The sequence below is a fragment of the Thunnus maccoyii genome, chromosome 15, assembly GCF_910596095.1.
Source record: "Thunnus maccoyii chromosome 15, fThuMac1.1, whole genome shotgun sequence".
Classification (NCBI taxonomy): Eukaryota; Metazoa; Chordata; class Actinopteri; order Scombriformes; family Scombridae; genus Thunnus; species Thunnus maccoyii.
The window spans coordinates 17,482,614-17,509,004 of NC_056547.1; the positions used below are offsets into that span (position 1 = coordinate 17,482,614).

The 26,391-nt window shown below is 41.0% G+C and overlaps 2 protein-coding genes and 1 long non-coding RNA gene across 8 annotated transcripts in view; 2 read left to right on the top strand and 1 right to left on the bottom strand.

The window, feature by feature from the left end:
• The first annotated feature begins 337 nt into the window (after positions 1-337).
• On the top strand, positions 338-3,214 carry cfap300 (cilia and flagella associated protein 300). 2 transcript variants are annotated; one of them, XM_042435796.1, is made up of 7 exons: positions 338-594; positions 726-807; positions 1,492-1,561; positions 1,687-1,844; positions 1,922-2,094; positions 2,224-2,290; positions 2,805-3,214. In XM_042435796.1, exons 1-7 carry the CDS (start codon positions 482-484, stop codon positions 2,934-2,936), a joined length of 795 nt encoding a protein of 264 aa, XP_042291730.1. In that variant the 5' UTR covers positions 338-481; the 3' UTR covers positions 2,937-3,214. The 2 variants fall into 2 exon arrangements, with proteins under 2 accessions (XP_042291730.1, XP_042291731.1); XM_042435797.1 differs by having other exon boundaries at positions 517-599.
• Positions 3,215-5,959: 2,745 nt separating this feature from the next.
• The window catches only part of LOC121913838 (potassium voltage-gated channel subfamily KQT member 4), a 49,565-nt gene continuing 29,133 nt past the window's right edge, over positions 5,960-26,391 (bottom strand). The window contains exons 2-14 of one of the 5 annotated variants that reach the window (XM_042436700.1): positions 24,391-24,481; positions 22,714-22,840; positions 22,416-22,591; positions 21,691-21,816; positions 20,301-20,411; positions 20,110-20,205; positions 19,002-19,090; positions 18,163-18,288; positions 13,749-13,975; positions 13,545-13,644; positions 8,543-8,674; positions 8,208-8,346; positions 5,960-7,662 (exon numbers count right to left, since the gene is read on the bottom strand). In XM_042436700.1, coding sequence (XP_042292634.1) covers positions 7,459-7,662; positions 8,208-8,346; positions 8,543-8,674; positions 13,545-13,644; positions 13,749-13,975; positions 18,163-18,288; positions 19,002-19,090; positions 20,110-20,205; positions 20,301-20,411; positions 21,691-21,816; positions 22,416-22,591; positions 22,714-22,840; positions 24,391-24,481 — 1,744 coding nt within the window. In that variant the 3' untranslated portion in view covers positions 5,960-7,458. Of the gene's footprint in view, positions 7,663-8,207; positions 8,347-8,542; positions 8,675-11,179; positions 11,268-13,544; positions 13,645-13,748; positions 13,979-18,162; positions 18,289-19,001; positions 19,091-20,109; positions 20,206-20,300; positions 20,412-21,690; positions 21,817-22,415; positions 22,592-22,713; positions 22,841-24,390; positions 24,482-26,391 lie in introns of those variants that run through there. The other 4 variants (XM_042436699.1, XM_042436703.1, XM_042436701.1 and 1 more) reach the window with 4 other exon arrangements.
• LOC121913840 lies at positions 22,536-26,027 on the top strand. The gene is made up of 3 exons (XR_006100382.1): positions 22,536-22,623; positions 24,383-24,505; positions 25,384-26,027. It is a non-coding gene; the product is annotated as an uncharacterized LOC121913840 (long non-coding RNA).

Below are 26,391 nucleotides of genomic sequence, written 5' to 3' on the forward strand. Positions count from 1 at the left end.
TTATCTGACAGAAAACAGTGCAGACTAGATCCAGTACAGGACGTATGTGTCTAAAAGCAGGACAAGGTCGCTCCCTGGTGGCTGTGAAGACAGGTTCGCCTACTGACCGTGTTGCCCTCACTCTGGTAGTTTGATGTAATTAATACAATAAATGTCTTCACTGGACTGGTGAAGAAGCTGTTGGAGACAAGAGGGCGACACTAACAAAGCAGAATCAAAAGAAATCGATGATATTGGCGTTTTAAAAAAGAAACTTCTGGTAAGAAGCAGGGACGTTTCCGCGTCCGTTGTCAAGGCAACAAGTACACGTATCTGAGATGGGGAGCAAAAGTAAGACGAGTCACTTTGTTTTAATTTCCTGTGACCAAACCAGAACTAGAAGCTTATTGGCTGTTGGTGAGCAGACCTGCCGCTGATTGGCCTGTAAACGCCTACAAACCTGCCGTTTGTTTGTGAATAACATCTCAACAGTAGCTAAAACATGGCAGGAGAGAAAATATGCGCGTTTGAGCAAAGTTTTTCCTTCAGTCCTCTTCCCTCCAAGAGGTTTTCTTTCCTGCAGGGCAAAGACACTTTAGCCCTGCTAATGAAATGGTGACGTACGAAATTTAACTTTTACAAGTTAATTAAATGCCATTTCTTTCCGTCAGTTAGCTCCAGTGAAGCTCCTCGCTGTAACGTTATATGGGCCTCTAATTAAATGAATGTGTGTGTGTACATTTCAGGTCCATGCTTGGGAGGATTTCAGCTCAGACTTTCAGCTTTGACCAGAGTTTTTACCCTTACAGCAGTGAAAAGTTTGCACTGGTAAGACCCACCATAGTAAGTTAGGTTACTAACTACTTACTACTAAGGTTTAAACCCACTTTCAGATTTGTGAAATCTTTATTTTATCCATGAAAACAGAAAAAAGGCGATTTTACAGCTTTTTGACCAGGTCCAGATCAAAAACCACTATACTTAGACCTGTCAAACCTGAGCTAGATTAAAAAGGAGACTCCAGAGACGATTTGTGAACGCTTTATTCTATTTGTGAAAACAGAAAAAATTGTGATATCAGTGATATATCTCCATCCAAACCACATTAGATCAGTTCCAGATCAAGAATCACTATACTTAGACTCGTCAAATCTGGACTAGATTAATAAATAGACTCCAGAGACTCATTAAAACAGTTTCATATTTGTGGAAACCTTAACTCTATTTGTGAAAACTGAAAAAATGGCGATTTCAGTGATATTTTTCCATCCAGACCTCATTAGACCAGGTCCAGATCAAAAACTACTATACTTAGACTTGTCAAATCTTAATAATTTAGTCCAGATTTGACAGGCCTAAGTATAGCAGTTTTTGATCTGGACCTAGTCTGATGTGACTAATATGAAGCGCATCAATTTCATGAAAGTAAATATTTAATGTTTAACCATTCTGTGGTACCTTTTCAATTGTTAAATCACATTTGATATCCACATAACGTCACTTTCCATGCAGTGTTTCTTTAGAGACCCAGATGTGGTTTCCAGTCTGAGAAAGATGGAGACAGGAGCCTGGGTGCCTCTCGGTATGTTATGTCCCCCAGAAAGCCTTTCATCACTGATAGTAGGAAATTGATCTCATCTGCTGGCCAATATTTGCAGTCAGATCTCTGTCTGTGGAATGTTTTTGATTACTATGTGTGTTTTGTAGAAAGGCCAGTGGTGTCTGTTGATGTGGAGGTGGTGCCGTGCACTAAGGTCTCCATGGAGCTATTTGACCCAATCTACTCTTGTGGTGTCCTGAGGCCTTCTGGACATGTAGTTAAATGCTTCCATGATGTCCACCCTGACTATGATGAGCTCAGACAGGTGAATCTGTCTTTCTTCTTTCTGTCTGTCTGTCTCTCTGACATTGGGTCAGACCAAGTCTTTCTCTGTTTCTCCAGATGCTGCAGGAAGAGGACTCTGAGCACTACTATGTGATTGAGAGAGCTGAGCAAGGGGAGTTTCTGTTTCGCCTCTTCAAACACCTGTGTCTCGGGGGAGAGCTTTGTCAATATGAAGACACCATTGATCCTTATATCAACACCACAAAGCACATTTACAAAGACCTGATCAGGTTACTCGACTTTATACTGTCCAACTTTAAAAAATAAGGTTCACCTACATCTCCTTATACACACACTTGTCTTTGCTGCATAAATCATGATCTAATAAAGACGTTGTAACTCTATCCTTTATTCTGTAGTGTTCAGAAGGATCCAGAGACAAAGAAGATCAGTGTTGTCTCCACAGTGCTCAAAGTCTCTGCCCATGTGAGTGACTAGTTTAGTGTCTGAGTCAGCTCTACATATACAAAGAAGGCTACGTGTTTCTCTTGTAAAACTTTTCTTCTGATTGACTTTTATTTATATTAAAAGCTGTTGTACAATACCTGATAAATGCTGATAAATACCCTGATAAATGGTCATTATCACTATTTATGCACTATTCACAATTTAAACTGGTACTGCTCTCAAAAAATATTTGGGGGGGTTTAGTTATCGTTATAATGCAATTACTGATTTAACCTGATGTATTACACGCTGACTTTTGAGCATGAAAGTTCATTCTTGATCTTGGAAACTGTAGATTGATAAAAAAGGACTTTACTTTTTGCTTTTAACAACTTTTAACAGCATCTTTAGGTGTGTCGTGTGTAGACCCAACCACCAGATCACAGTCAGGAATTAAGTTGTAACATTATAATAGTTACAGTGCTAACTTGAATTGCATATTTTATAGCTCTACTTCAGAGCAATATCACACTGTACTATTTATCCCCTGTAGGACGAGTCTGGGCAATGTTACCCTGGGAGACGGGAGGAGGAGCAGACGTTTGCCTACATGATTGTCGACCCCTTCAAACGACATGTGACTTTGTTCTACCACAGTTACGGCGTTGGAAACTTCATGCTTTGACAGTGGAGACTTGGAGAGTCTTGTTGCCTGAGTCAGTCTCCTGCTGTATAAACTAACACAAGAGCTCGGTCTTGCACCTCAACACAAAGAAGTAGTTCACTCTGCAGTCAATAGCTTTCCTGCCTCACTAGTGTGAGAAATGTGAGTAGAATCAGTCAAACGCAGAGCATGCTGGAAAGCAGGTGCATTGTACAAAATGGATTTCCAGATGCAGTAACAAAGTGGGAGGAATAACTATTTTGTCATGTTAAAGTATGCCAATAAAATGTTTGAAAATAGACTCGTATAAATGACTCCACACCTGTCATATGGATCACCCTGAGCCTATAGTTGGTTCTCTCACTCTCCACCAATAATGTGATGAGTTCATTGGCAGCCTGCCTTAACTGAATGTCAGTAAGCTAAAGTAAGCAATTAAATAGTTGAACATCCCATTTTTTTTATTCTTCAATTTAATTATTACTTTTAATTCTACCATATTATTGACAATTGACTTAACTCTTTTTTAGTATTTTAAAAACATAACTTTTTAGATAATTATGTATTTTAAATTTTTCCACCTGATTTCAACTTAAAGGTCCAGTGTGTAGAATTTAGTGGCATCTGGAGAAATTGAATATAATGTCCAGAAGTGTGTTTTAATGAGTGTATAATCACCTGAAATTAGGAATCATTGTGTTTTTGCTATCTTAGAATGAGCCCATAATAGCTACAGAGGGAGCAGGTCCTCTTCCACAGAGGCCACCATATTGTACCACCATGTTTCTACAGTAACCCAGAATGGATAAACCAAACACTGGCTCTGGAGAGGGCCTTTAGGATTTTGTTTTGCAGCCACCATACGTTCTCCTACATGCTTAGAAGGGGAGAAGAGGGGTATTCATTTGGTTGCAATCTGCGACCTCACCACTAGATGTCACTAAATCCTACACAGTGCACCTTTAAATAGACATCTGTTAATCTGGAAATACAAAACATTACACAAAAGAGAACAAAGACAACATACAGTCCAAAGAGCTTTATTGAAACAAATAAATTAATAAGTTAGTCAAGTGAGCTAATATTATTCTCAGCAGATACACTTTAGTGCATCTCTTTCAAAGATCAAATAGAAGGTGTGCACTAGATTAGAAAATAAGAACTTTGATAAGCGCCATATTTCATCAACAAGTAGCTACATCAATTGGAATTGGAAGACTTAGGTTTTGTTTATTGCTTTGATCAGTTTGTGTTTCATTTTAACAATTCCAACACCTAAGAGAGCAGTTAAAGGGCAACGAGCTGGAATGTCAAATGGCAGCAAGTCAGTGAATGATGGATGGTGGGAAGTCATGAGGAAGAGCAGGGTGAAAAAGAGAAAGAGAACATGCAGATTGAGTCATGCATAGCATTCACTTAGACATTCAGTTACTGGTTCTCATACTTGGTTTCCTTGACTAGCGCCCCCTAGTGGCCTCAGAGGTAGTTGTGTGGAAGCCATTCTGATGTATGTGACATGCTTATGAAAGGAAACATGCCTGCAGAATTTCCTGTGACATTACAAATGTCCATGCCTCCAGCCCTCCAGATCTGACAGGTGTTAGCACAGTAAGGGTATTGATGCAACGAGGTCCGCTTAGAGTTACAATGATATGCTAAAAATACAGTAATAGTCTCAGAAAATATCAAAGGTTGCAATAGTCATAAAAGATTTACATGTCTAGAACAATTTTGATGGTGTTTCTTTGTTCGATCAAGGTTTTGCAAAAAAAAAAAAAAAGCATGGCTATCATCATGTGATACCAATATTAAACACTGTTTTCGTCAAAGCAGCATAAATAATATCTGAGACAGAGTCGTCATATAACGCCGTCGCACCAGATCAGTTACAGAACAAGGACGTAGAAGGCACGGGTCATTTCCTTTCATGTCTTGACTCAAGACTTAGCAGGAGAGATCCTTAAGTTTTTTTTTTTTCTCTAACACTGGGGGCCACCAATAACAACAACATGCAATACAGTGGTCTCACATTATTTATGAAGCTCAACATTCCAGGTGACAATGAAGTGACAGCACTCTTCAGTCTAATAATGCCTCTAATAAGTAGGCATCTTATTATTATTTTTAGGCCAAAGAATAAAGCTACCTAGCATTTCTCTATGAAATGAAAGCAAAAACTGTATGATGCCAACAGCAAGCTCTCAAGTGCCATTTTTTTAACTTATGGCAGCAAGAGCATCAGATCATAAATAGATCTACTGTAAATAGACAAAGCAATGAAGTACATTCACTGTTTGAAGTCTTGGCTTGAATGGAAAAGTGAAGCACCTGAGTCAACTGGCTTTAATGGACCAAATAAATCAACGTCTCATTACTAGACAGGACAGATGTTTTTACTGGCCAAATACAGTATGGTGAATGATTTCTTAGATGAAGCTGGCAGCAATTATTATCTGATGACATTAAAAAAATATACATATGAGCTCTGCAAGTTGTGTGTGTCTGAACCTGATCGGCTGTATGTGTAGTTACAGTTGTGTCATCCATGATTCAACTTGAAGAAAATGCTACATTTAAAGATCATATCTAGCTGAATTATAATATATTAACTTAAATCCTACATTCACTTTAACAATCAAAATCATTTTTTTTTTAAAAAAACATAGAAATTTGCGGATATATGTTACACAAAATCAAGTGCATGAATTACAGTAAAGAAATCAAAACAAGATAGAATTATACATGACAAAAAACGTGTTATATTTATCAAGTGCCAAAGTATTTAAGTAAAGGAATTGCTCTCATTGTGTATGTGTGTGTGTTCATCTGTGTGTGTGTGTGTGTGTGTGTGTTCATCTGTGTGTGTGTGCGTGTGTGTGTGCACTCTCCAGTTTTGTCCACTTGCACAGAGCTTTTACTGTGCATGAAACATCTCCAAGAAAGAATCAGAAGAGGGAAGAACAGCAGAGAGTAAAGTTGACAGGCAATGACAGGAACACCTTTGGGTGGCGACTTGTGCCCAAACTTACTGTCTGTCTCTTACTGTGTTCTGTTTTTAACGTACCTAAGACACGTGCATTCATGAGGATAATGGCCTAGAATCCATGCGTTAGACCAGAACACCTCGCAGGTGAAAAACGGCACCAAACTGGCCAAAGAGTTTCTACATTGTCTCCACAGCTGCTGTGCATGTAGCATCTGATGACTGGGAGTGAGAATTATCATCCTGTAAGAAACCAGCTGACATGGTAAACCTGACCTGTGGCTAGATGCGAGTGATGAGGAGCAGTGCAGAAAATGTGAGAAAATTGACATTTTTTCTACAGAACTGGTCTGAGGAACATGCATGTCTGGAGGGTGGGCTGCAAGACAGAGAGGTTTAAATGGCATGTGAAAAACACAGTTAGGTTACTGAAATACTCAAGGAGGTAAAGTAGCCTTTGAAATATTGCAAATGAGGGATTTTGGACCCATGAAAGGACATTTTGGCTCTATTTAATCCTAAATAAGTATGAACATTCCTCACTTGAATGCCAGCCAAAAAGGGAATAATGTCTTGTTTTGGTATTTTGGGTTTTTTTTTTTTTTTGCAAGTGGGCTTGTTGAAGACAGAACTTTTCAGAGAAGGAATGGAGATCAAAACAAACAACAACATACAGTACACATCAGTCACTCCAACACATTCCTCCAGCTCTGTTTTCATGTGACACGTCCAGGCAATTAAAGCAGGATTTACAAGTAAAAGGCCCTAGTTTAGGAGGGCATATGTACCGTAGAAGTTTGGTGCTTTGGCGAGGTGGCTGTCAGCCCAGTCTGCACATCCAGGTCCCAGAGAGCAGATTACATCAGTGCTTGTTTGTTTTCCTGGTGACGTGAATGCATAATTGCAGGTGGGACCCATTACATTCATCACAGTATCAAGAATTGTGATGTCATCTAAACAGTGACTGGCAAGTTACTGAACAAATGACACTTGCAGCACTGTGTATGTCAACTGAGTGAGCAAACTCTCAGAGGCAGTTGATTCAAGCAGCCAAGAGAAAAAAGAAATAAGGATGGGGGGAAAAAAAGACAAGATTTCTCCAAAGATTTAAAAAACTTAAAAAGTCTGATTATCTACAGTTGAAGCTTTAAAGTAGGCGTAGATATATATATATATATATATGTACAGCATGAGGTGGTGAGTGGGTGAAAGTGGTTCAGTAGTCAAGTAATAATTATCTCCATCCTCATTTAGCGGGTTGAGAGGCGTGTGTGGTGAGCAGCTTTGGCTGAGGCTCCTTGTCAGGTGGAGCCATCTGGTGGGTATGTCTGTATCAGCTCTGGAGACATTCACTTGAGGAAAAAGAGGTGAGGATGCAGATTTGAGATGGGAGTGGAGGAGGGTGGAGTTGCCAGAAATCATCGCAGACAGAAATGAAATGTAGTGAAGAGAGGAAACAGACATTTAGATCGAGCTGCTCGGAGTGAAGACTCAGCCGAAGGAAGACGTAATGTAAAGGGGTTGCGTCTGTGCTTGAACAGCCCCCCCCCCAGCTCACTGTCATTCTAAGTTGCCACTCTCAGACTGGGAGATGTTGAGCGTGTTTACGGAGGGGAAGAGGTCTCTTTGGTCCGTGGGGCTGTGGTAGTCAGATGTCAGGTCCGGGTCCAGAAGGGAGGAAAGGGTGAAGTGGGACGAGCCTTTCTTTAGGCACTGGGAGTAGAAGTTGAGCAGGAGGTCCAGCTTGTTCTCTATGGACTGTACCTAAACCAACACACACAAGTGTCAAGATTTGTTTTTCTCCACACTTTGTATTAATTGAGAGCCCTCATATCCATATTTCCTCTGTTCTTCTTCTATTTCTTTCACATTTCTTTTCTGATAAGATGAAACAGGTTCCTGGAGTTTTCTGTCCCTATTCTAAGATAAATAAGTGTCTACTACAATAGTAGCTACTAAAATTCAAACACTTGGTCAATTGTTGTTATTCAAAGACGTCATATCTCTTGATTCTCTTTTAGGCAGTACAGAAGAAAGACTGATGAAAGTAAAAACCCATTGAGTTACTAGAACAGAGAACATGAACTTAGCTCTTCATTGCTTTAAGTCGATTTCACTTCCTGCACTAATTTATGGCAGCTTCTTTTAGATCTACTGGAGTACTTTTGCTTTCCAAAAGAGTGAGTGAAAACACTGCATTAAGTTTTTTGTGATTAATTCACACCATTATACGAAGTAAGTTCTGCACTCACTTTTCCTTTATCCATTGTTACATAAATGCAATACAAACTAAACTACCCATCCGTTACCTGTTTCTCCACCTTGACTACACGTCCCATCATGCTTAGCTCATCCAGTGGGTCCAGTTCTGGCGGCGTCTTCTCTCCCTTTTCAGGGCGCACCTTCTTATCGGGCTGAACGGTCCCTCGCCCAATGATCTGGTCCACCCTGTAACACAAAAACCAGATTACAATTAATATCATAATAATAATTTTGCACAAGCTTAATAAAGGCACAGTAGAAAGTGAAGACAATACGATATACAATAAAGACAAAGAGAAAAAAATAAGCATGGCATGAATACACAACATACAATACATCCCCTGCCCACACCGATACGTTTTACTGTATATGTGAAACCTACCGCATCTGCAGGCTCTTGATGCGGCCCAGCATATCCAGGTGTCCAGCAGAGTACTGCTCTATGACGTCCTTCACATCATACGGACGTAATGTCTCCTTAAACTTCCTTTTGGCCACAAGGAACTTCAAGATCCTACACACACAAAAAGACAGTTAACGCCACCTTTAAAAAGCCTCACACTGCACTTCCACATACTGTATATGGATGTACAGTAAACCTTCGGAAAAATGCAGGGGTGAGACAGCTATCAAAGGGATGCAGGCCACCCTGAGAATAATAAGATTAATTACAGTCAGAGTGACCTTATCATTCACAAACAGCCCCATAAAGAGAGCAGAGTCGCAGAGGGAGCCACCCCCCTACCAAACCATTTGCTTATCAGTGTTTGCTGTTTCAGCAATTAGCACAAATCCGTAGATAGTAATGTTTAACACACACACACCTCTATCAGAACTCCCTCCTGTTTCTGCTCTTTTGTCAGTATGACAGCCATGTTGGTGCCACTGGACCAAAGCTGCTCCCACTCCCAGTGCACATAGCTCATCATCGCCACCCACTTCCCACTGACTGTGGGGGAATCACACCGAGGAATGTTGACCCAGCACTACTGTACCCGGCCAACGCATCCCTGACAACATCCTCTGCCCCAGAGTCGCTCTGGTTGGACGTCATGCTTGAGGGAGTAGAGGATGTGCAAGAGATAATGGGAAGGGAGTGCAGGAAAGTTTAAGCGTGTGAGTGTGTGTGTGTGTGTGAGTGTGTGTGTGTGTGTGTGCAAGTGCTTGGCTCTCTATGTTGGGTGGGTCAGTCAATTCCATTCTTATCACTTATGCGATAGGCAGCCCAGAGGTGCTGGCTCCGCAAAAGGACCGGAAACATCAAATGTAAGCGAGAAAAAAAAATATACACACTCAAGCTGTCATCTCACCCCTGTGATGGATTGCGCTACAAGTCAAGCTGGGAGAGACGGAAGAATGAGGGAGGGAGGAAGAGCAAGGACAGTTTTTTTTTTTTTTTGATGAGGAAATCCTATCTCTCACACCCAGACCACTAAGTCCACTATAATACTCCACTTGCCTTCACAGGACGAAGAAAAGAAATCACATCAAAGGTCTGGGGAAGCGGAAGATCAGAAATGCTCAGCTGTTCCAAGAAAACATCACACAGACATATCTATGTACACAACCATACACACGTGCACAATAAAATATAATGCCACAAATGCATGCATGAGAATAGCTACACACACTCACGCACGCTAACACTACTACACACATGTGGGCTAAGCAGGGGCAGGTGAAATCTGAACTTGTGAGAAGGGTCAGTTTCCGAAATAACCACCGTAACCTTTGTTGAGGTCTGCAGCGCTTGCATTTACCGCAGCCATATACAGTGCACAGTTTTGTGCAGTGACCACCCCTGCGACAAAGAAGAGGAGAAGGTGCGAATGAAGGAGAGAAGGAGGTGGTCTACAGCTGGTGCCGTAGCAGTCGTCAGCGCACTCTTCCCCCTCACGCAGCACTCTGTTTCTTGATGACTCCTGCGTTTGGGGTATTTTTGCAGGCGGTCTTTTCTTATTTTGCAGGTAGATGCAGATTTTTTTATGAGGGTGGGTCTCAGGTGTGGGTAAAGAAAAGGTTGGGGAAACGGGGGGGGGGGGACTTTTGATGTGGATCCTCCAAGGGTTTCTTCAAAATGCTGACTCTCTTCCTCAGTCGATAAAATAGTTTTCATAATACATGGTCAGGTTTGAGTGTGGCCCCCTCTCTCCCCTCAGAAAACTTCCAGCAACTGTGCAACAGTCCCTGGCAGTGGTACAGTACAGCTGGCACAGCTCAATGAAAGATATTATACCTTCCTATTGTTAGGAAGTTGAGACGTAAAAACACAGCAATGATTGGAGGGACAGGAAGTGTCATCTGTGCCCCAAAATTCTTGCATAGCTAGTGCAAATATTTTTGCAATTCAGCAAAGATGGATTCCTGGAAGTCTCCAATTGCAAGGTTTTATCTGTGACTTAAAGATGACTAATGCTGACACAAATAGGTGGGCCAAGTAGGATGGGCCAATGCAGAGGCACAAATGATTCTTTGCCGGATATGATTACCTACTGGCGAAGTGAACAAAATCTAACAAACAGGCTACAGCAGGTGGGTTCAGTTATTCTTACAGAGAAATATACTGCATAAACATTATGAGTTTAAAAATATTACAGCTGAAACGCTACAAAAACTGATGACAATGACTCATTATTTAATAAAATAGGAGCTTCACCCAAAGACTGCAAACAAGCAGACATTTTGTGTTCTGTGTCGTATTGGATTTGTGCATGAGAGTCACAGTAGAGGAAGCACAGAGAGATATCAGGCCTTGTTTCCTCATCCTCCTACCCCTTCTCTCTTCTTTTTCATCCTCTTGAACCCTCTACTAGTCCCTCCATACATAAACAGAACACCATACATTTATTCAGGCACTGATAAACCACATACATCTCTAAAGTGAAGTCTCAGCACTAAGGCCTGCTGCGAAATTATGTTTCACAGACATCAATCATGAGATGCTGCATGTGTGTGTGTGTGTGTGTGTGTGTGTGTGTGTGTGTGTGTTAACACAGTGAAGCACCTGCTGTTTACACACCTGCACTATCTATAGACACTCCCTCTCGCCTATTGTCTGCAGCACAGAGCAGCTGAGGTCAGAGCTATCTGCTGAGTCAAGTGCAAACCTGAGGAGAGATCATATAATACCCTATCAGTGGCACAACAATATCAAACAATAATAGATCAGACAATAATAGTCGATCATCAACTGTGCCCAGAGAGTCATTGGAGCCCAGCTGCCACCTCTCGAAGATCCCGCTGTCTCCATAAAGCCACCACCATCTGCAGTGACCCGACACACCCCTGCCACCACCTCTTCAATCTCCTGCCCTCTGGACAGCGATATAGGTGCATCAGTGCCCGCACTGCTAGATTAAGGAACCATTTCTTTCCCAGAGCAATAAATCTTAAACACCATAGAGTTAGGACTATAAGGCTGCTACCTTACCTGCACTGCACTGACATGTTTGCACATCATATACTGTGTTGCCACTTTAAAGTCACAACTCACCTCAAATCACAACCATTGCTCAGTGTTACATCCAGAGACACCTAAGACTGTGACACTTCATTTTCCATGCCTAAATATCCTTTTTACTTATATTTATATTTGATATTTTAATATTTTCATATTTATGTTTTAATCCTATGTAGTTTGGTACAGCACACTAAATGTTCTTGACAAAAGTGTTCATATTCATATCACTCTGCATCAATAGAACGGAAACCTGCTGTACATCTACCATAAAGAAAGCTTCAGTTTAAATTTTAACAAACTGCCGGGTTCAGACAGGTCACTCGTTTTATCAAGAATGACAATAATCTCATGTTGCAAACAAGATATAGTGTATGACTCATAATCATATTGGATCATTCAAAATTATTATGAAGATTATGGCACCACGATTGGCTCAAACCTTACTATGATGTCACAAATCATGCTCATAGGCACCACACCTTAAACTCAGATTTTTGATGAGCGCAGAGAAACTTTCCCCTTTCAGCAAATAAATGTGAAAACAGACTGCACATACGTCATTCTGCACAGAGAAGCTCAAACTTAAGTTTCTTGAATTTTTTGGGACCGTTTTGAATAGTCATTAACATTAACCCTGAACACGCTCTGTATTTTCCACACACATCCCCACTTCATTTAAGAGCTTCACAAAATTTTCCACCAGGTATGTAGTAAGCAGACCTGGAAACAGAAGTATATATGGAACCACAGAAACAGCTTCACGCTACCATGACAAATGGTGTGAGAGTACAGCGCTGACATACGGGACGTCATTATTATCCGCTCTCATCAAACCCCCCCGGAGACCAGCTTGGTCCCAACACCAGATGTTTGTTGGTCATTGTTGTTTTTTTCTGCCACCATCAGTGAAAAACCGTGTGTGTGTGTGTGTGTGTGTGGTGTGGGTGGTGCACATATGCCCCTATATGTCCCTATATGTCTGCATTCAAGGTTTTGTTGGTAGCCCTGTGGGATATTTGCAAATTTAAACACAGAGTGTTATGTATAATGATTAATGATTAATTACTATAACTATGGAATAATTTGCCAACAGAGCAGTTCCTACACACACACACACACATACACACTTTTTGTCCTTAGATTATGAGTGCAGCTAACTAGTTTTTTTGCTTTTTATCATCACTGTTGTCTGTAAAGCTGAAGAAGGCCGTATCTGTTCATTCAAACGTCTAAGCACATATTACTACAGTAACATTACATCAAAGTGTGTAATCCATGACTTACAGGAAGAGATGACACAAGCACAGCAATCAATATCAACATCAGCAGCCCTCTCAATCAACTGTTATTACAGTTGTCCCTGTCTAAACTGTACAGTATCGTCTCTGTAAAGTCGTACTGTACAGTGATCCTCCATCTGTACCATATTTGTGCGTGTGTTTGTAATCTCTAATAGGCCATCGTATCACGCCACCTCACACATGACCGGCCTGAATGAGCTGGGCTTGCTGAGCGACAAGGTCACATGGGGAAACTAACCATGCCTGCAGGAGGGCTCAGTTACGTCTCCTAAGTGGACATTTCTCCTCAGTCAGCTGAATGTGCACACGCCAGCGCCTAAATGGAGGAGCAGCATGTTCATCTATTAATGCAGGCTGTAAATACCATGAGAAGCAGCTATGGTCCAGATACACATGCATCTGACCAATGTGACCTTGTTCTTTCAGTGACCAGCTTAAAGGTTGTGATCTGCCAGGTGAAGCCTACTAAGCATACCTGGAATCACTTTTTACTGCTGAAAAGTTCTTGGCTAAAGGTTTTCACATCTAAATATAGTTTAAAGAAGGAGTTTAAAGAAGGAGTGTGTCCAGATTTCCACGGAGGGAATCAAATATTCTCAAATATTGTTGATGGCAGGACTCACCTGACAGCTCGGATAAGTGTCTTCACTGCTGGGATTACCTCCTCCATGGCCACGTCACAATACGGTTTGTCTTCCACGCTGTCCTCCCCAAGCCCCTCCACTGGACCCAGGTAGAAGGAAGATATTCAGAGGCATTATTACACAGAAATGACCAATGAGAATATGATTGAAAAGTGTTCAGATCAGGGTGTTACTGCTACCTACCATCTGCAGGAGGACGTGGTTTAAGGCGAAGGGAAGTACGGAAGCGCGTGCGGTCATTAAAGCTCCAGCTCTTCTGGACCTTTCCCGGGCTGGTGGCCTCTGGGACGTTCTCCTGGCTGGGAGAGTGACGGACACCGGAGCCAGGGGGCAGCGGTGACGCCTTGTTCCGAATGGTTTGGGATGATCGGGAATTGTTCATCCTGATCCGATCCCGGAAGCCTATTTTACTGCTAACAGTGAAGATAAAAAAGTCAAATATCTGTGGGCACAACATGCTTTTTCGGATCATGATAGGAACTGTGTTTTTCCTCATTGATCACAATGTCCATGCCATTGACCTTAATGGGAAACTAAGCTGTGTTATCCTGGGAGCTTTGGGAAGCAGCAGAGGGGCAGCCTGAGCTTGTTAGAAAAGATTATGTTAGTAATTGTGAAGTAACACAAAAAAAGTGACCTCTGACTTTCATAACAATCATCACAGAGGCTCTTCAACAAACAGATAAAACATGGACATAACAGACATTCACATTTCGTCTCAATGAAGGACAGACTAGCTGATTTACCATGGAGACAGACTGACCATAGGGACCACTCAGTATAGCTAAAAACTGATTCTGCCCTGAGGATTTGCTCATTTAATGTGCCTATCATAGCACCTGATTCAGCAAAATCAGACTGAAACCTGATTCAAGTCTTGCAGTAGTGCTGGGACGGCGGAAAATATTCCACCTACCATCAGAATAAAGACACGCTTCCTTAATCCCTTCAACAGAGTGAATAGGCATCAAAATATCGGCTTCAAAGCGCAGCCGCACGAGAGGTGTCTCATTAAGTACTCTATACCACTCTCCACAAACCAAAGGCCAGGCCGAATGTGAGGTCATCTATTTACAGGAGGAAAGCTATTTAACGGCCGCTCTCTCTCCAACAGATTGACTCTTAACGCTCTCGTTATAGCATGCTCTTGACACCGCTTCTTCTCTGTAGCCACTTGCATGTTAGACACTATCACGGATCCATAAGGCAATGCAAAAGTCATGCACCACAGAGCAATTCCAGCCGAGTCGTTCACTCCCACATTCTTACGATGATATACTCTTTGTTGTGCGTGTGCCACAGCCGGCCATTTAAATTAAAATTTAAATAGTTAGGGGATGTTAGTGGAAGCATTTCATACGAGCAAGCTAAAATGCTTCAAGTAGATTGAAGGAAAATGGGGAGGATAGAGTGAAAGACCTTTTCATGCCGTTGGTGAAAGGAAGTAAATGATTTGGATGCATTCAGGACCATAAATTTCACTGAATCCTTCCAAAACATTGAAAGAAAATTGCGTGCAAACTGAAACATTTTAGCACTTAAAAACCTTTTAAGTAATATACCACAAACATACTGATTTGGTACACAGGTCTTCAATATATGACTAATCTGAGACAAGAAAGCATGCTGAATCATTTAAACCTTCTTCTCTCCAAGAAGAGACAACCAAACAACTGAATGGAAAACATTAAGCAGGTCAAGAGTGGGGCAAATCCCTACTACAAATCCTACTTCAACTGTTCCGATTTGGGATTAGACAAGATTTTTTTTTACTGTGTGAATATTTCATTTCCTTGTTTCATCAGAGACGTTTGATGAAACATGTTGGAAAGAAAGAAAACACACACATTCAGAAACCATCAAGGTGTTTTCAACACATGGTTTATCATGATCTTCAAGCCAAAGCAGGCAAAAAATAACCTTACAGTAGTTTCTACAAGCTGGAGAAACTTCCTCTCAGGGAAAAAGGAGCACAAAATTTCTTCACAGTAAAGGATGCACTCAAGTATTTGTGGACCGGAGTACAGTGCCCTTTCAAAGTATTTAATTGGTAACAATCCATGGTTGAAAATAAGAGAAATATGGCATCTGCCATGTCAAACTCACAACCTGTAAGTGGTGTGACACTTTAACAATAACTCAAAACATTTAGCAAACTGCTGCACCGGTCCATAAATGTTTGCGTGTGTCAGGCAAGGTGAGCAGGATGTGCGTATAAAAGGAGGTGTTATTATTGGTGACGTTCTAGCGTGCCCCGTGCACAGGCTTGTTGCCGTGGATACCTCTGCTTGCGGCCAGCGTGAATCCGGAAGAGACCCCGCTTTTTAGAAAGGAGCTGACTGGGGAGACACACAAGGCAGAGGGAGAGAGGGTGAGGGGAAGAGAGGAGTGGAAGAAGGTGGGGGTGGGTGAAGGAGGACGAGAAGTTCTGGGACACAACCTGGGTACATGGTGAAGCCGTGAGGATAAAACGTAGCAAAGGAAAAACCGGGGAGAGAAGGTGAGGTGGAGGGGTGAGGTGTGGTATCTCAATAGTTCAAATAGCCTCTTCCTTTCCTGCTCTTGTTACCTTGCCTTAAACTGGGAAATGTACTCTGAGAGGCAATTTTGGATTATGGAGACACACTCAGTGAGGATTGAGGAATTGGGTTTGTACCAGTAGGTGGGGAAGGATCATGCAAAGGTAGTAGGTAATGGTTAACCTGAGTATATTCATCAAGACAGCCCATTAATCATCATGGTGTGACAGCAGCTCCTAAAATCCAAGACATTTCTACCAGCAAAACTTGTTTGATTCAGATACACTGATGTCTCATCTAATGCATGCAGAAGTCTGGAATATATCATTTACTTAAAGGGTAATCCTTTTTTTTTTCAAACTAGACCCTATTTTACCATCATTTAGGGTCTAAGTGACTAATGGGGACAACAATTTTTGGAATTGGTCCAGTATTGAGTGAGATCGCTTCAGCCGACAGCCATGAAACAGGCTGCAACGTAATCTTTGGGGGCAATTGCGCCCATAAAAGTGCGTCCACTAAAAGTGCTTGTTTTTGCTACTGACAGGCTTAGATTGTTATGTGCTTTGTGTTTTGTTAAGTGTCTGACAACAAAAGTAAACACAGGAACTAGCCGTCTGCAGCAGCATAATGGCTAACTAATTTGAGCCAGAGTACACAGAGAGAAGATAAAACAAAAGGAGGAAAAACTAAGAATGTAGGCAGAAAGGCAACAGGACCGTCAGGAAAGACAACGTACAGTAACGGTTACCTCAGATAAACTGAGGTTTATCAGTGCAGTCACTGCTCTCTTCTCCTGACGAGTAAAGAGAAAAACTTTTTCTGCAGAGTTGGAACTGCTGCTGCCAGACTTGGAAAATCTAGTGTCCACAGATGAGAGTAATCCCACCTGTGTAACTACTACAAATGGATTCCTCCACAGAATCAAATGGATGAAAAGAGCAAGGCTGGCTGGATCGGACGTTCAATTCTACATGGTAAAAAAAATGTGATTTCAACATGTAATCATGTGAGGAATTACAGTATATAAGTCTCTATAGTCCAGCGGTAGTCAATAAAAACTGCATAGTGTGGATCTTGTCATTTTATCCTTGCAATTTGGAAACTTGCAGACATGAACTAATTTATTTCATCTACTAATTTACTAATTGTCCAGCATGAACAGACTCTGAGCTATCTACAGCCTCAGACGTAAACAAATCGACATGCGAACTGCCCCGGATGTAGTTCCATATGCAATTAGCCATAATGCTGCTACAGACAGCTAGTTCCTGTGTTTATTTTCATTATCAGACACTTATAATAACAATCTGAGCCTGTCAGAGGAAAAAAGAAGCACTTTTATTGGACATACATTGGCACAATTGCCCCCAAGGATTACACTGCAGCCCATTTCACAGCTGCCGGCTGAAGCGATCATACTCAATACTGGAACAATTCCACAAATTTCTTTCCCCATTAGTCACTTAAACCCCAAATGATGGGAAAATCAAAATGGGTCCAGGTTGAAAAATACCAGAATTACCCTTTAATTAGTCCTTTATTTCCTTGGCTATTGTTTAAAGTTTAGGCTACAAAAGTTAACAAATTGTATGTAGCAAGTCCATCTAACTGCTCTTAAATCAACAAGCACAGCTCATGACTTGAAGAACAAACCTGCATGGAACTTCTGCCTTCCTGAGAACAGATGAAGGATGAAGGATGGAGGGCATGGAAACGACACAATGGAAACAAAGAGAAAGAAAGAAAGAAAGAAAGAAGAGGAAACCAGTGAGTGAACAACGGGAGGTGGCGGAGATGGCAAGAGCATGAGCTAAGCAGACAAAGATGCAGAGAAGCAGGGGGGCCCGCAACACAGTGGTCTCAGATCAGCATTAGTGAAATATCGTTAGACACGACACATCCATGCAGAAAGCTCCAGAAGCAGTCAGCCTTGATTGTTGTTTGTGTTTACCTGTTGAATGTGTTGTTCTATAAGTCCATGTTGTTGCTGTTTGACTGTGTATGGGGTGTATGAGCATGACTGTAGGTTTGGCCACCTGTCTGAGTGTACTGTGGGATTGTGAGAGGGTGCGTACCTGTCCCCCGACAGGTAGGGGGAGCTGTAGGGCCGCAGCCCAGACAGCAGCGTGTGGTAGGAGTTGTGGAGAACCTTCTTGTTGTTACGCTGTCGCTGGAGGTGACTGAACAGTAGCGTCAGTTCTCTGACACCCACGTGCACAAATAAACAAAAAACAAATGACAAATGAACAAAAAAAACAACAAATGATGAAAAACTCACAAAAAGGCCAAATCATTGGTCCGAACGCTCAAAAGAAGAGGGATACTTGAGAGAGATAAGATGTAAATGTAGATGAAAATTCAAATTAAGTTAACATTTTTACTTGATATAAATGTAAGCATGTTTCTATTTATGTTTCTCATCTTCCCCTCCTTTTAAGCAAATCAAAATTAGTCAAATTAATACATAAATGCAAAATATAAGAAACCACTGCGCAGAAGAAAAGTAATGAAAATGTAATTGAATAGTGGTGGCAGAAGGATTTGAACGGGCTGGACCCAAATTTAATTTAAAAGAATAATTTAAAATTTGAATAGAGAGGAAATCAACACTATTCCATTTGATTGAAACCACCACTGCACAAATTCAACTGAAGAGGGTTCTTTATGGACCAAAAGTAACAGGTGCGATGTGCGTTGTTTGTTCACAATGGTACGAATGTATGAGCAGGGGTAAAACGAAATATCACTGACTGCTGTAGACTACTCACAGTTCACAATCTAATCGTGTGATGCAACTCTCAAATCTCTGTCTGCATCAATTACAACACTTCAAACAAATGACCAAAGGCAAACACAGATTTCTGATGGTCGAATCCACTCAGTGCTGAACATGTAGACTGATGAGAGCACCTACCTGAAAGAAGGCAGCATGCTGTCGTAGAAGTACCATGTAGCTGTTAGATAAGAGTGCTTGGCATCTGTAGAGTAGAGACGCCATGCAGCCTAAAGAAAGACACAAAACAGAAATACAAAGTGAAAGATTGCACCTCACTATGCAAGTAAGAGTGATTTATTAAAGGACGACTCCACCTGTGTTCCTTTCTGGGTTTCTCAAATGAAAAAATGCCCACTCAGCCGTTAGCAAAATGCCATGACGTGGGTTAGAGCCAGAGCGCTAATGCCCCGCCACCACACACACACACACACACACACACACACACACACACACATTTCGCTGTCTTCCTAACATTCTCGCTGTAAGTTAGAGCACAAAAAGTTGTCCAGATATACTACGAGCAATGTCGCAGTGCTGAGAATGCATGATGTTAATAAATGCACTGGACAGAGCGAAGGGACAGGCAGCTGCTGTGGAAGAGAGAGCTGGGCGCAGAGCCGGGAGCAGAGCCGGAGCTTCAGGACAAATAACACCCGCAAGTCACACCAGATTCTGCTCAGATCCGGAGCCTTTTACTGGCGGGAGGAGCTCAGAGTTTATTTTTTAAACTTTGAGTAGCAGCAACAGTGAGTGCTCCGTCTGTGTGTGTTTCTGTGTGTCTGTTAACATGTTTAGCAGAGCAGCAGCAGCAGTGAGTGCTCCGTCTGTGTGTGTCTGTGTGTCTGTTAACACGTTTAGCAGAGCAGCAGCAGCAGCAGTGAGTGCTCCGTCTGTGTGTGTCTGTGTGTCTGTTAACATGTTTAGCAGAGCAGCAGCTGCAGTGAGTGCTCCGTCTGTGTGTGTCTGTGTGTCTGTTAACACGTTTAGCAGAGCAGCAGCAGCAGCAGTGAGTGCTCCGTCTGTGTGTGTCTGTGTGTCTGTTAACACGTTTAGCAGAGCAGCAGCTGCAGTGAGTGCTCCGTCTATCTCTGTGGCTACTGGCTAGGTGAGCTAGGGGGTTTGAATTCTTGAATTTGAATACATATAGAACACTAATGTGAAGCTACAGAATGATATAAAAACCTCAAAACTCAAAAAAATAATGTACCAGCCCTTTAAACACCATATGAAAATGAATCCCACTTACCTGTATCAGGTTGGCGGCGGGCATCCTTCGCTTCTCAAAGTGCTTCTGTCGGTGCTGCTCCTGAACCTTCAAGGCAAAGCCTGATCCCAAAATTCCCTGAGGGTCAGAGGCCATATTAAAGTCGCACATGCAACTCTGAGTAGGCTGACAGCAGCCACAAACAGGGCTGTGTGTAAATATAAGAGACTTACAGCAGGCAGGGCAAAGAAGGAGACTCCCAGAAGAGCGAAGCCAGCAGCTAGGAGCCGTCCTTGCCAGGTACGAGGGGTCTTATCACCATAGCCGATAGTCGTTAGAGTAATCTACAGACAATCACACATTCATATATAATAAAAAAATGATAAATCTGTCAAAATCTCAATCTGTATAGATAAAGTGCAAGCACTGGCACAGCGCACTGTATTTGTTTTTATAGGCCGGTTTCAAAGAGGACATTTTGATTTGTCGTAATAGGAAAAGCACAGGTGATATCAATAACATTAATGATGTCTCTGTTCTATTCAAGTGTCACAATAAGTCATGACAGTGTGACAGTGTTTATTATTTACACCTGTGCTTTTCCTACTGTGACATGTCAAATGTCTTCTGTGAAAAATGTATCCAAAAAGATCAAACAAGACAAGACAAAAAGGAATCTTTACTTTCAAACACAGTGATTTGTGGGTCCAGGATCATTTCTACATTTGAACCAAAACCCCTTCATTTTTGAAGTTTTTCATAGAGAATACACCACATCCTGCAAAAGATTCCACATCAAACTACAACCCAGTTACAACTGTCATCTATGTAATTCTATTTTTTTAGGAAAATGTCCTCATATGTTTTGGGTGATGTCCTGGAGGAGTGTTAGCTCTGTGACCCTTTAACGATGACTCTCATCTCAATCAACAGTTGATACAAGGGAAAAAGAAAATAATCTTAAATTATTCCTGACATCTGATCAGTTTGAATAAATAATCTGCTGAACATAGCAACTCTGGAATGTACGAAAGCAACAGAATAATGCTCAGTCCACTACAGAAAATCTACTACAGTGGACATAACAAACTTTATATCTCAAAGGAACTGAAAAGCACATGCATTTGTCAAAGCTGATAATGTACTAATGATCAATGTTATTGTTGTTTAAACATACAGATCCCAGGTGGTTTCATGTTTTTGGGGGGGGTTTTTTGAATTACCTTTAAAACTTTGCATGATTTAACTTTTTTTATGAAATCTGCAGTCTTTAACATTGACTTATTGGTAGACTTGTCTTAAGAGGAGTGGGATGACAACTATCAAAATTCAAAAGATTGTTTTTACCAGTTGGCTTCATATAGATGGTGGTGAAGAATCGTATTATATGTAAAAAAGATTTCATGGATTAGCAAGTCTCACATGTAAGATCTGAAGGGGATCACCTGTGTTCTTGCTATTTAAGAGGCATCTGTGCTGCATTGTTGTGACGCATCATTTTTCTGAGCTACATGTTAGCTTATCTCTCTTTTTATTGATTAAAAAAATAATAATTCTGCATGAAAAAGGATTGTTTCTTCATCTACAAAGATCCTGTGTTTGTGTACATCATGCAGTACTCACAGTCCCCCACCAGAGGGAGTCTGCATAGGTGTTGAAATCTGAGTTTATGTCTTTCTCTGCCAGGTAGACGAGGAAGGAGGCAAAGATCAGGACCAGGAAACCTATGTACCAGGCTGTAATCAACTCCTGAGAAAGAGAGGGAGGGAGAGGGAGAGAGGAGGTAACAGTCAAGTGTCAGCAGCAGCAGCATCATAATCCCTGCTGTCATTACCGTATCACTATCATCATTATTGGCTAAAATCCCATCATCATCACATTTGGCTTCCACTTTGACTTTGCTTAGACAGCTGATGCATCAATTAATCATCATCACCTCATGTGTAACTGTGTTCTGTAGCTGATTGGTGAGTGTTGGGTGTTTAATCAGCATAAAAACTAACAACTAATTGCCAAAAATGAGCAGCTAAAGGGGAGTTTGGTGTTTGAAGAGCAGTGAATGTAGACTCACCAGCACTCAGCAGACTCATCGTTTATTCCTCAACATCTGGAGTTATTAAGTTATTCATCCCACTGGTAACCATCATGACCATTATCACCAGCCTTTTAATAACACTCTCCAGCCCTCAGACTCCTTCCTGCTCTTAAAATAATCCATAATACTGTACATGTACTTTCAATTTTCTGTGTCTGTACAACTTACAAATGTCTTAAATGTAAATCATCATCAGATAAAGTGTGTCTTTGTACTTGAGCAGTTTTGAGATCAGTACTATTAGCATTCCCACCTTGCTGTGAGCATAAACCACTGAGCCCAGTAGTTTCCAGGTGCCTCCTCGTCGATCCATACGAACCATGCGTAAGATTTGCAGGAAGCGCATGCTACGCAGGGCCGAGGTGGCGAAGATGTTGCCCTGTGTTCCTGCGGCGATTACTGCCAGCGATGCCACAAATACTATGAAGTCTACAGAGAAGATCAGAGAGACAGAGGAAGAGGTGAGGACAAGTTAGTTATGAAATGATAATCAAGACACACAGCATAAGTATATATGTGCTTATATACTGTTCACAAACAAACACACCCACCTATGACACAGAAGGGTTTCCTGGCAAATCTCAGTCGTCCCTGCCATCCACGGTATCTGCAGCAACAGCCGGCTGCCCAGATCCTGATGAAGTACTCCAACCCGAACACCACAATCATCACAAACTCCTGCAAACAAGATATAGACACAAAGAGATCAGAAGCAGGAAAAGATCATTTCATTGTTTTGTTCTTAATGTCATTCAAACTTAGCCGTTGCATGTGTATCATTTTCTCAAATGTGTCCTCTACACAAGATTTCCAAGTTATCCATTTTATTTAAAGCATCATATTTATGTTTATGTACTCTACATTTTACAACTCAGGCTGTAGCGGATTCAAGACTTAATTTAAGGATGCATCTGTGTGCATCCTGTCAGTGCTGAATGGGAGAGGGGACGTATGCTGTGCGAGATGCTCTGTGGTGACAATACATATGCATATATTACTGTGGTGGAAAGGACAGAGTGAATATGGCAACATAAAAAGTAAAAAAGCTTACAGTATGTCATGTGTGATGGACATTGAAGCTGGGAAGTCAATTTTCCAATATTTACGATAGCACATGAACACACCTCCCCACACTGCGGACTACCACACATAATTTCTCAGACTGTTGGAAACACTGATGTGAATAGTATTTACACTTTATTTACACTATCCTTTCCTTTATTAGTTACATCTTACCTTGCGAGGCAGCTGGATTCGCAAAATCTGGCGAGAATCCATCTCGTCAGGCTTCAAGTTATGCGCTTGTGTCTAATCATCGTCCTATGAGGATATTCGGGTGATCTTGCGAATCCAGCTGCCTCGCAAGGTAAGATGGTGATAGATGAATGGTTCATCCAGTGACCTGCCAAGTATTTTTTGAAAGCGCCTGCTCTTTTCCAACTAGTTTCTAAGGACGACTTCTCGGATGGTTCTGTGTAACAAACCATCTGACGTCTCAGGTTAAGTTAAACCTGTGCAATAACATCACTGTAATTGAGAATTTATTTTGATTGCCATAAACAAACAAACAAAATGTACTTGCTGATAATAAAAAAATGAAAGTTGTGCTCTACTAGCGTATTAATATGTCACTCTATACATCTTTATCTCTTTCTTACTTTCTTGTTTCTGGACTGTACGGGTAGTTTAAGGTGCACTGAAGCAATCTGTCATTAGAGCATATGTTCATGTAAGTAGAGTCCACTAATGGCTGATTGCCTGCTAATGGCTGTGTGATTGATCGAAAGAGTGAACAGAGAGAATGTGAAAGTCAAGAGTCTGACCATTAAATAACACATAAAGATGAGCAAGGTGGGAAGACAGAGTGAGAGGAGGTGAAAGGGGGGTTAAGAGAGGACGAGTCAGGTTAAGAAGGAGAAAACGAGTGTCCATTACCCTTCACTAAAGCAGCTGGAGAACAGAGGAAGAGTGGAGATTATGGGATAGCTATTAGGATTAGTGGATTGTGTATGTGATTTCCTGCGCAGTCAACAACACCTGAATCCTCCCACCTGCTTACATGGCTGTCTGTGCGTCCGGCAGCAAACAAAATAACACGTATGCAAGCACATACGGATACACTGCAGTAAGTGAGACGGTGTACGTAAAAGGAGTATCAAACGCAAATGGATGCTGAAGTAGTCAGTGTGTGTGTGTGTGTGTGTGTGTGTGTGATGGAAGGGTCTTACCAGGATGAAGAGGCCTTGGTTGGCAAACTTGTGGTGGTCGGGGATGGTGGAGAACACGGACAACACCAAGCAGCTGAACACCAGCAGAAAACTGAAACACATACATCCCGCACAGGTCAGTAAACAAAATTCAAAACACACACATTAGAAATAAGACCACTCTTGGGTTATATTAATCCCATCAGAGAAAAACAATTGCACTAAATAAAACTCATTGATTTATGCTTTGTTCACTCTCTGCGTGATTAACCAGCAGGGAAACGTTTGTTGATCCGTAACACAATACAAGCACAGCATGACGAGTCATATGCGGTCAGAAACACGAGAATCAGAGCAATGGATACACAAACTGTATGTCTTAATAAACATATATAAGAAATAACAGTATTTATATACATTATTTGTTAGTTTCAAAAAAGTATTTACTGTATTAGGTGTTATGTCAGCTGCGTAGTGTGCCATTCAACATATTTTCATCATTTTGTTTGTTTAAAAACGATGTATACTGATTAGATAGAAAGATCTACTGATTTGACCTGCCAAGGTCATTTGCTGCTGTCAGTAAAAGTGTTATTTTTTATATTTTTATCTTCACTCATACTTTTTTTTAATGAAGGTATTATTCTTTAAATGTTTACATGTTCAGTAGAAATGATGTGGTTTTGGGGCTGAGAGGAGGTTGGTTTTGGTCTTTTTCATGTTATCTGTTGACTAACAACAATTTTTTATCTTCAGCCTTATCCTTCAAGTGCTAGAAGTACAATATTAATATCATTGTCAGAACACTGACATTCAGTTTACCGGAGGAATCTTAAAGTAAAATGTTAAAATCCACAGTTGAAACGTGTGCTGTACGATGTCCCACATATTTCAGAGGAAGAACGAGATGCTGCAGTTCTGCTGGGACAGAAATTACTGTCCTGTAAAAGTAATGGCCACTTCAGTTTGAGAACTACCACTAAATTCTGTTAAATTTTTGTATAAATACTTCAGCTCTTCTGCGACACTGGAGAATTGAGAGGTCTCCACTTGACAATCTTCATCATTAACTCTGGCTCAAGACGAGAAAAACATCAATGTACATTTTCTTTTCTGCAGACTTGAAGGTTTTGAAGAAAAAAGCACCGTCCAACATCTCTTCAAATTACTAAAACTGTTACCACATACTGTAAGTGTCACACACAGCTGTTACATCTATGATGTGAGTTCCTCCTTTAGGAAAATGAAAGACAGAGTGTTCCCTGGTCAAATCTTTTTGGGAACAGGTTGTTAACTACCTGTCAAATAGAAAATATTTCTTGGTGCTAAAAATGATTTTCCTCAGTTAAGATGATGCCTTAACTTTAACCTCAAAGTAAAAACATTTATGTTTGGAATGGTTTGCTCCTGAAAGGAAATATGTGGCATTTATGCGGCAACAGCCACTGTCTGTCCCACTTAACCAGTGGAAAAAGTTATTGTTAGACGTCGTTTCAGTGGAACTGTTGGCAGCGAGAATAAAAAGAGTATTTGCCAGAGAGTAGAGGCGGAATTGTGTTGTAAATTAGGTTAGGTTAAACTTTAAATATGGTCTGTAATACCATTTTTGTATTTTCTTCATCTGTCAAGCATCGTGTGATGTCAGGCCAGAAAATAATTAAGGGGAATGTGGTAAGATAAATTTAAAAATTTAAAATTTAAAAAATTTTTAAAAAATCCATATTTTACTATTGATGTAAATACTGTATCACATGTTGGGTACGGTAAGTTTATTTAATCAGATATTTGAATTGAGATCAAATATTACAGACAACCACACAAGCAGCATTCAAGAAACAACATAATAAAGCAAATAAAAGAGCTAATAAAAACTCATAAAAAACATCAAATATTGTAAATAGTGTAATACATTTAGTTTTATTTTCTATGGTACATAAAGTAGATACAGTTCTCCTGGGTTTATTCTGCATTTCCTATATTTTTGTATCACAGCGTGACCTTATAGTTGTATCTACAATGCCT

Excerpts from the sequence above, each read along its gene's own strand:
- cfap300 (XM_042435796.1), top strand. The coding sequence starts at position 482 with ATGGCAGGAGAGAAAATATGCGCGTTTGAGCAAAGTTTTTCCTTCAGT. Across the intron at positions 1,845-1,921 it reads ACTATGATGAGCTCAGACAG|ATGCTGCAGGAAGAGGACTC; the intron begins GTGAATCTGTCT and ends CTGTTTCTCCAG. Across the intron at positions 2,095-2,223 it reads ATTTACAAAGACCTGATCAG|TGTTCAGAAGGATCCAGAGA; the intron begins GTTACTCGACTT and ends TTTATTCTGTAG.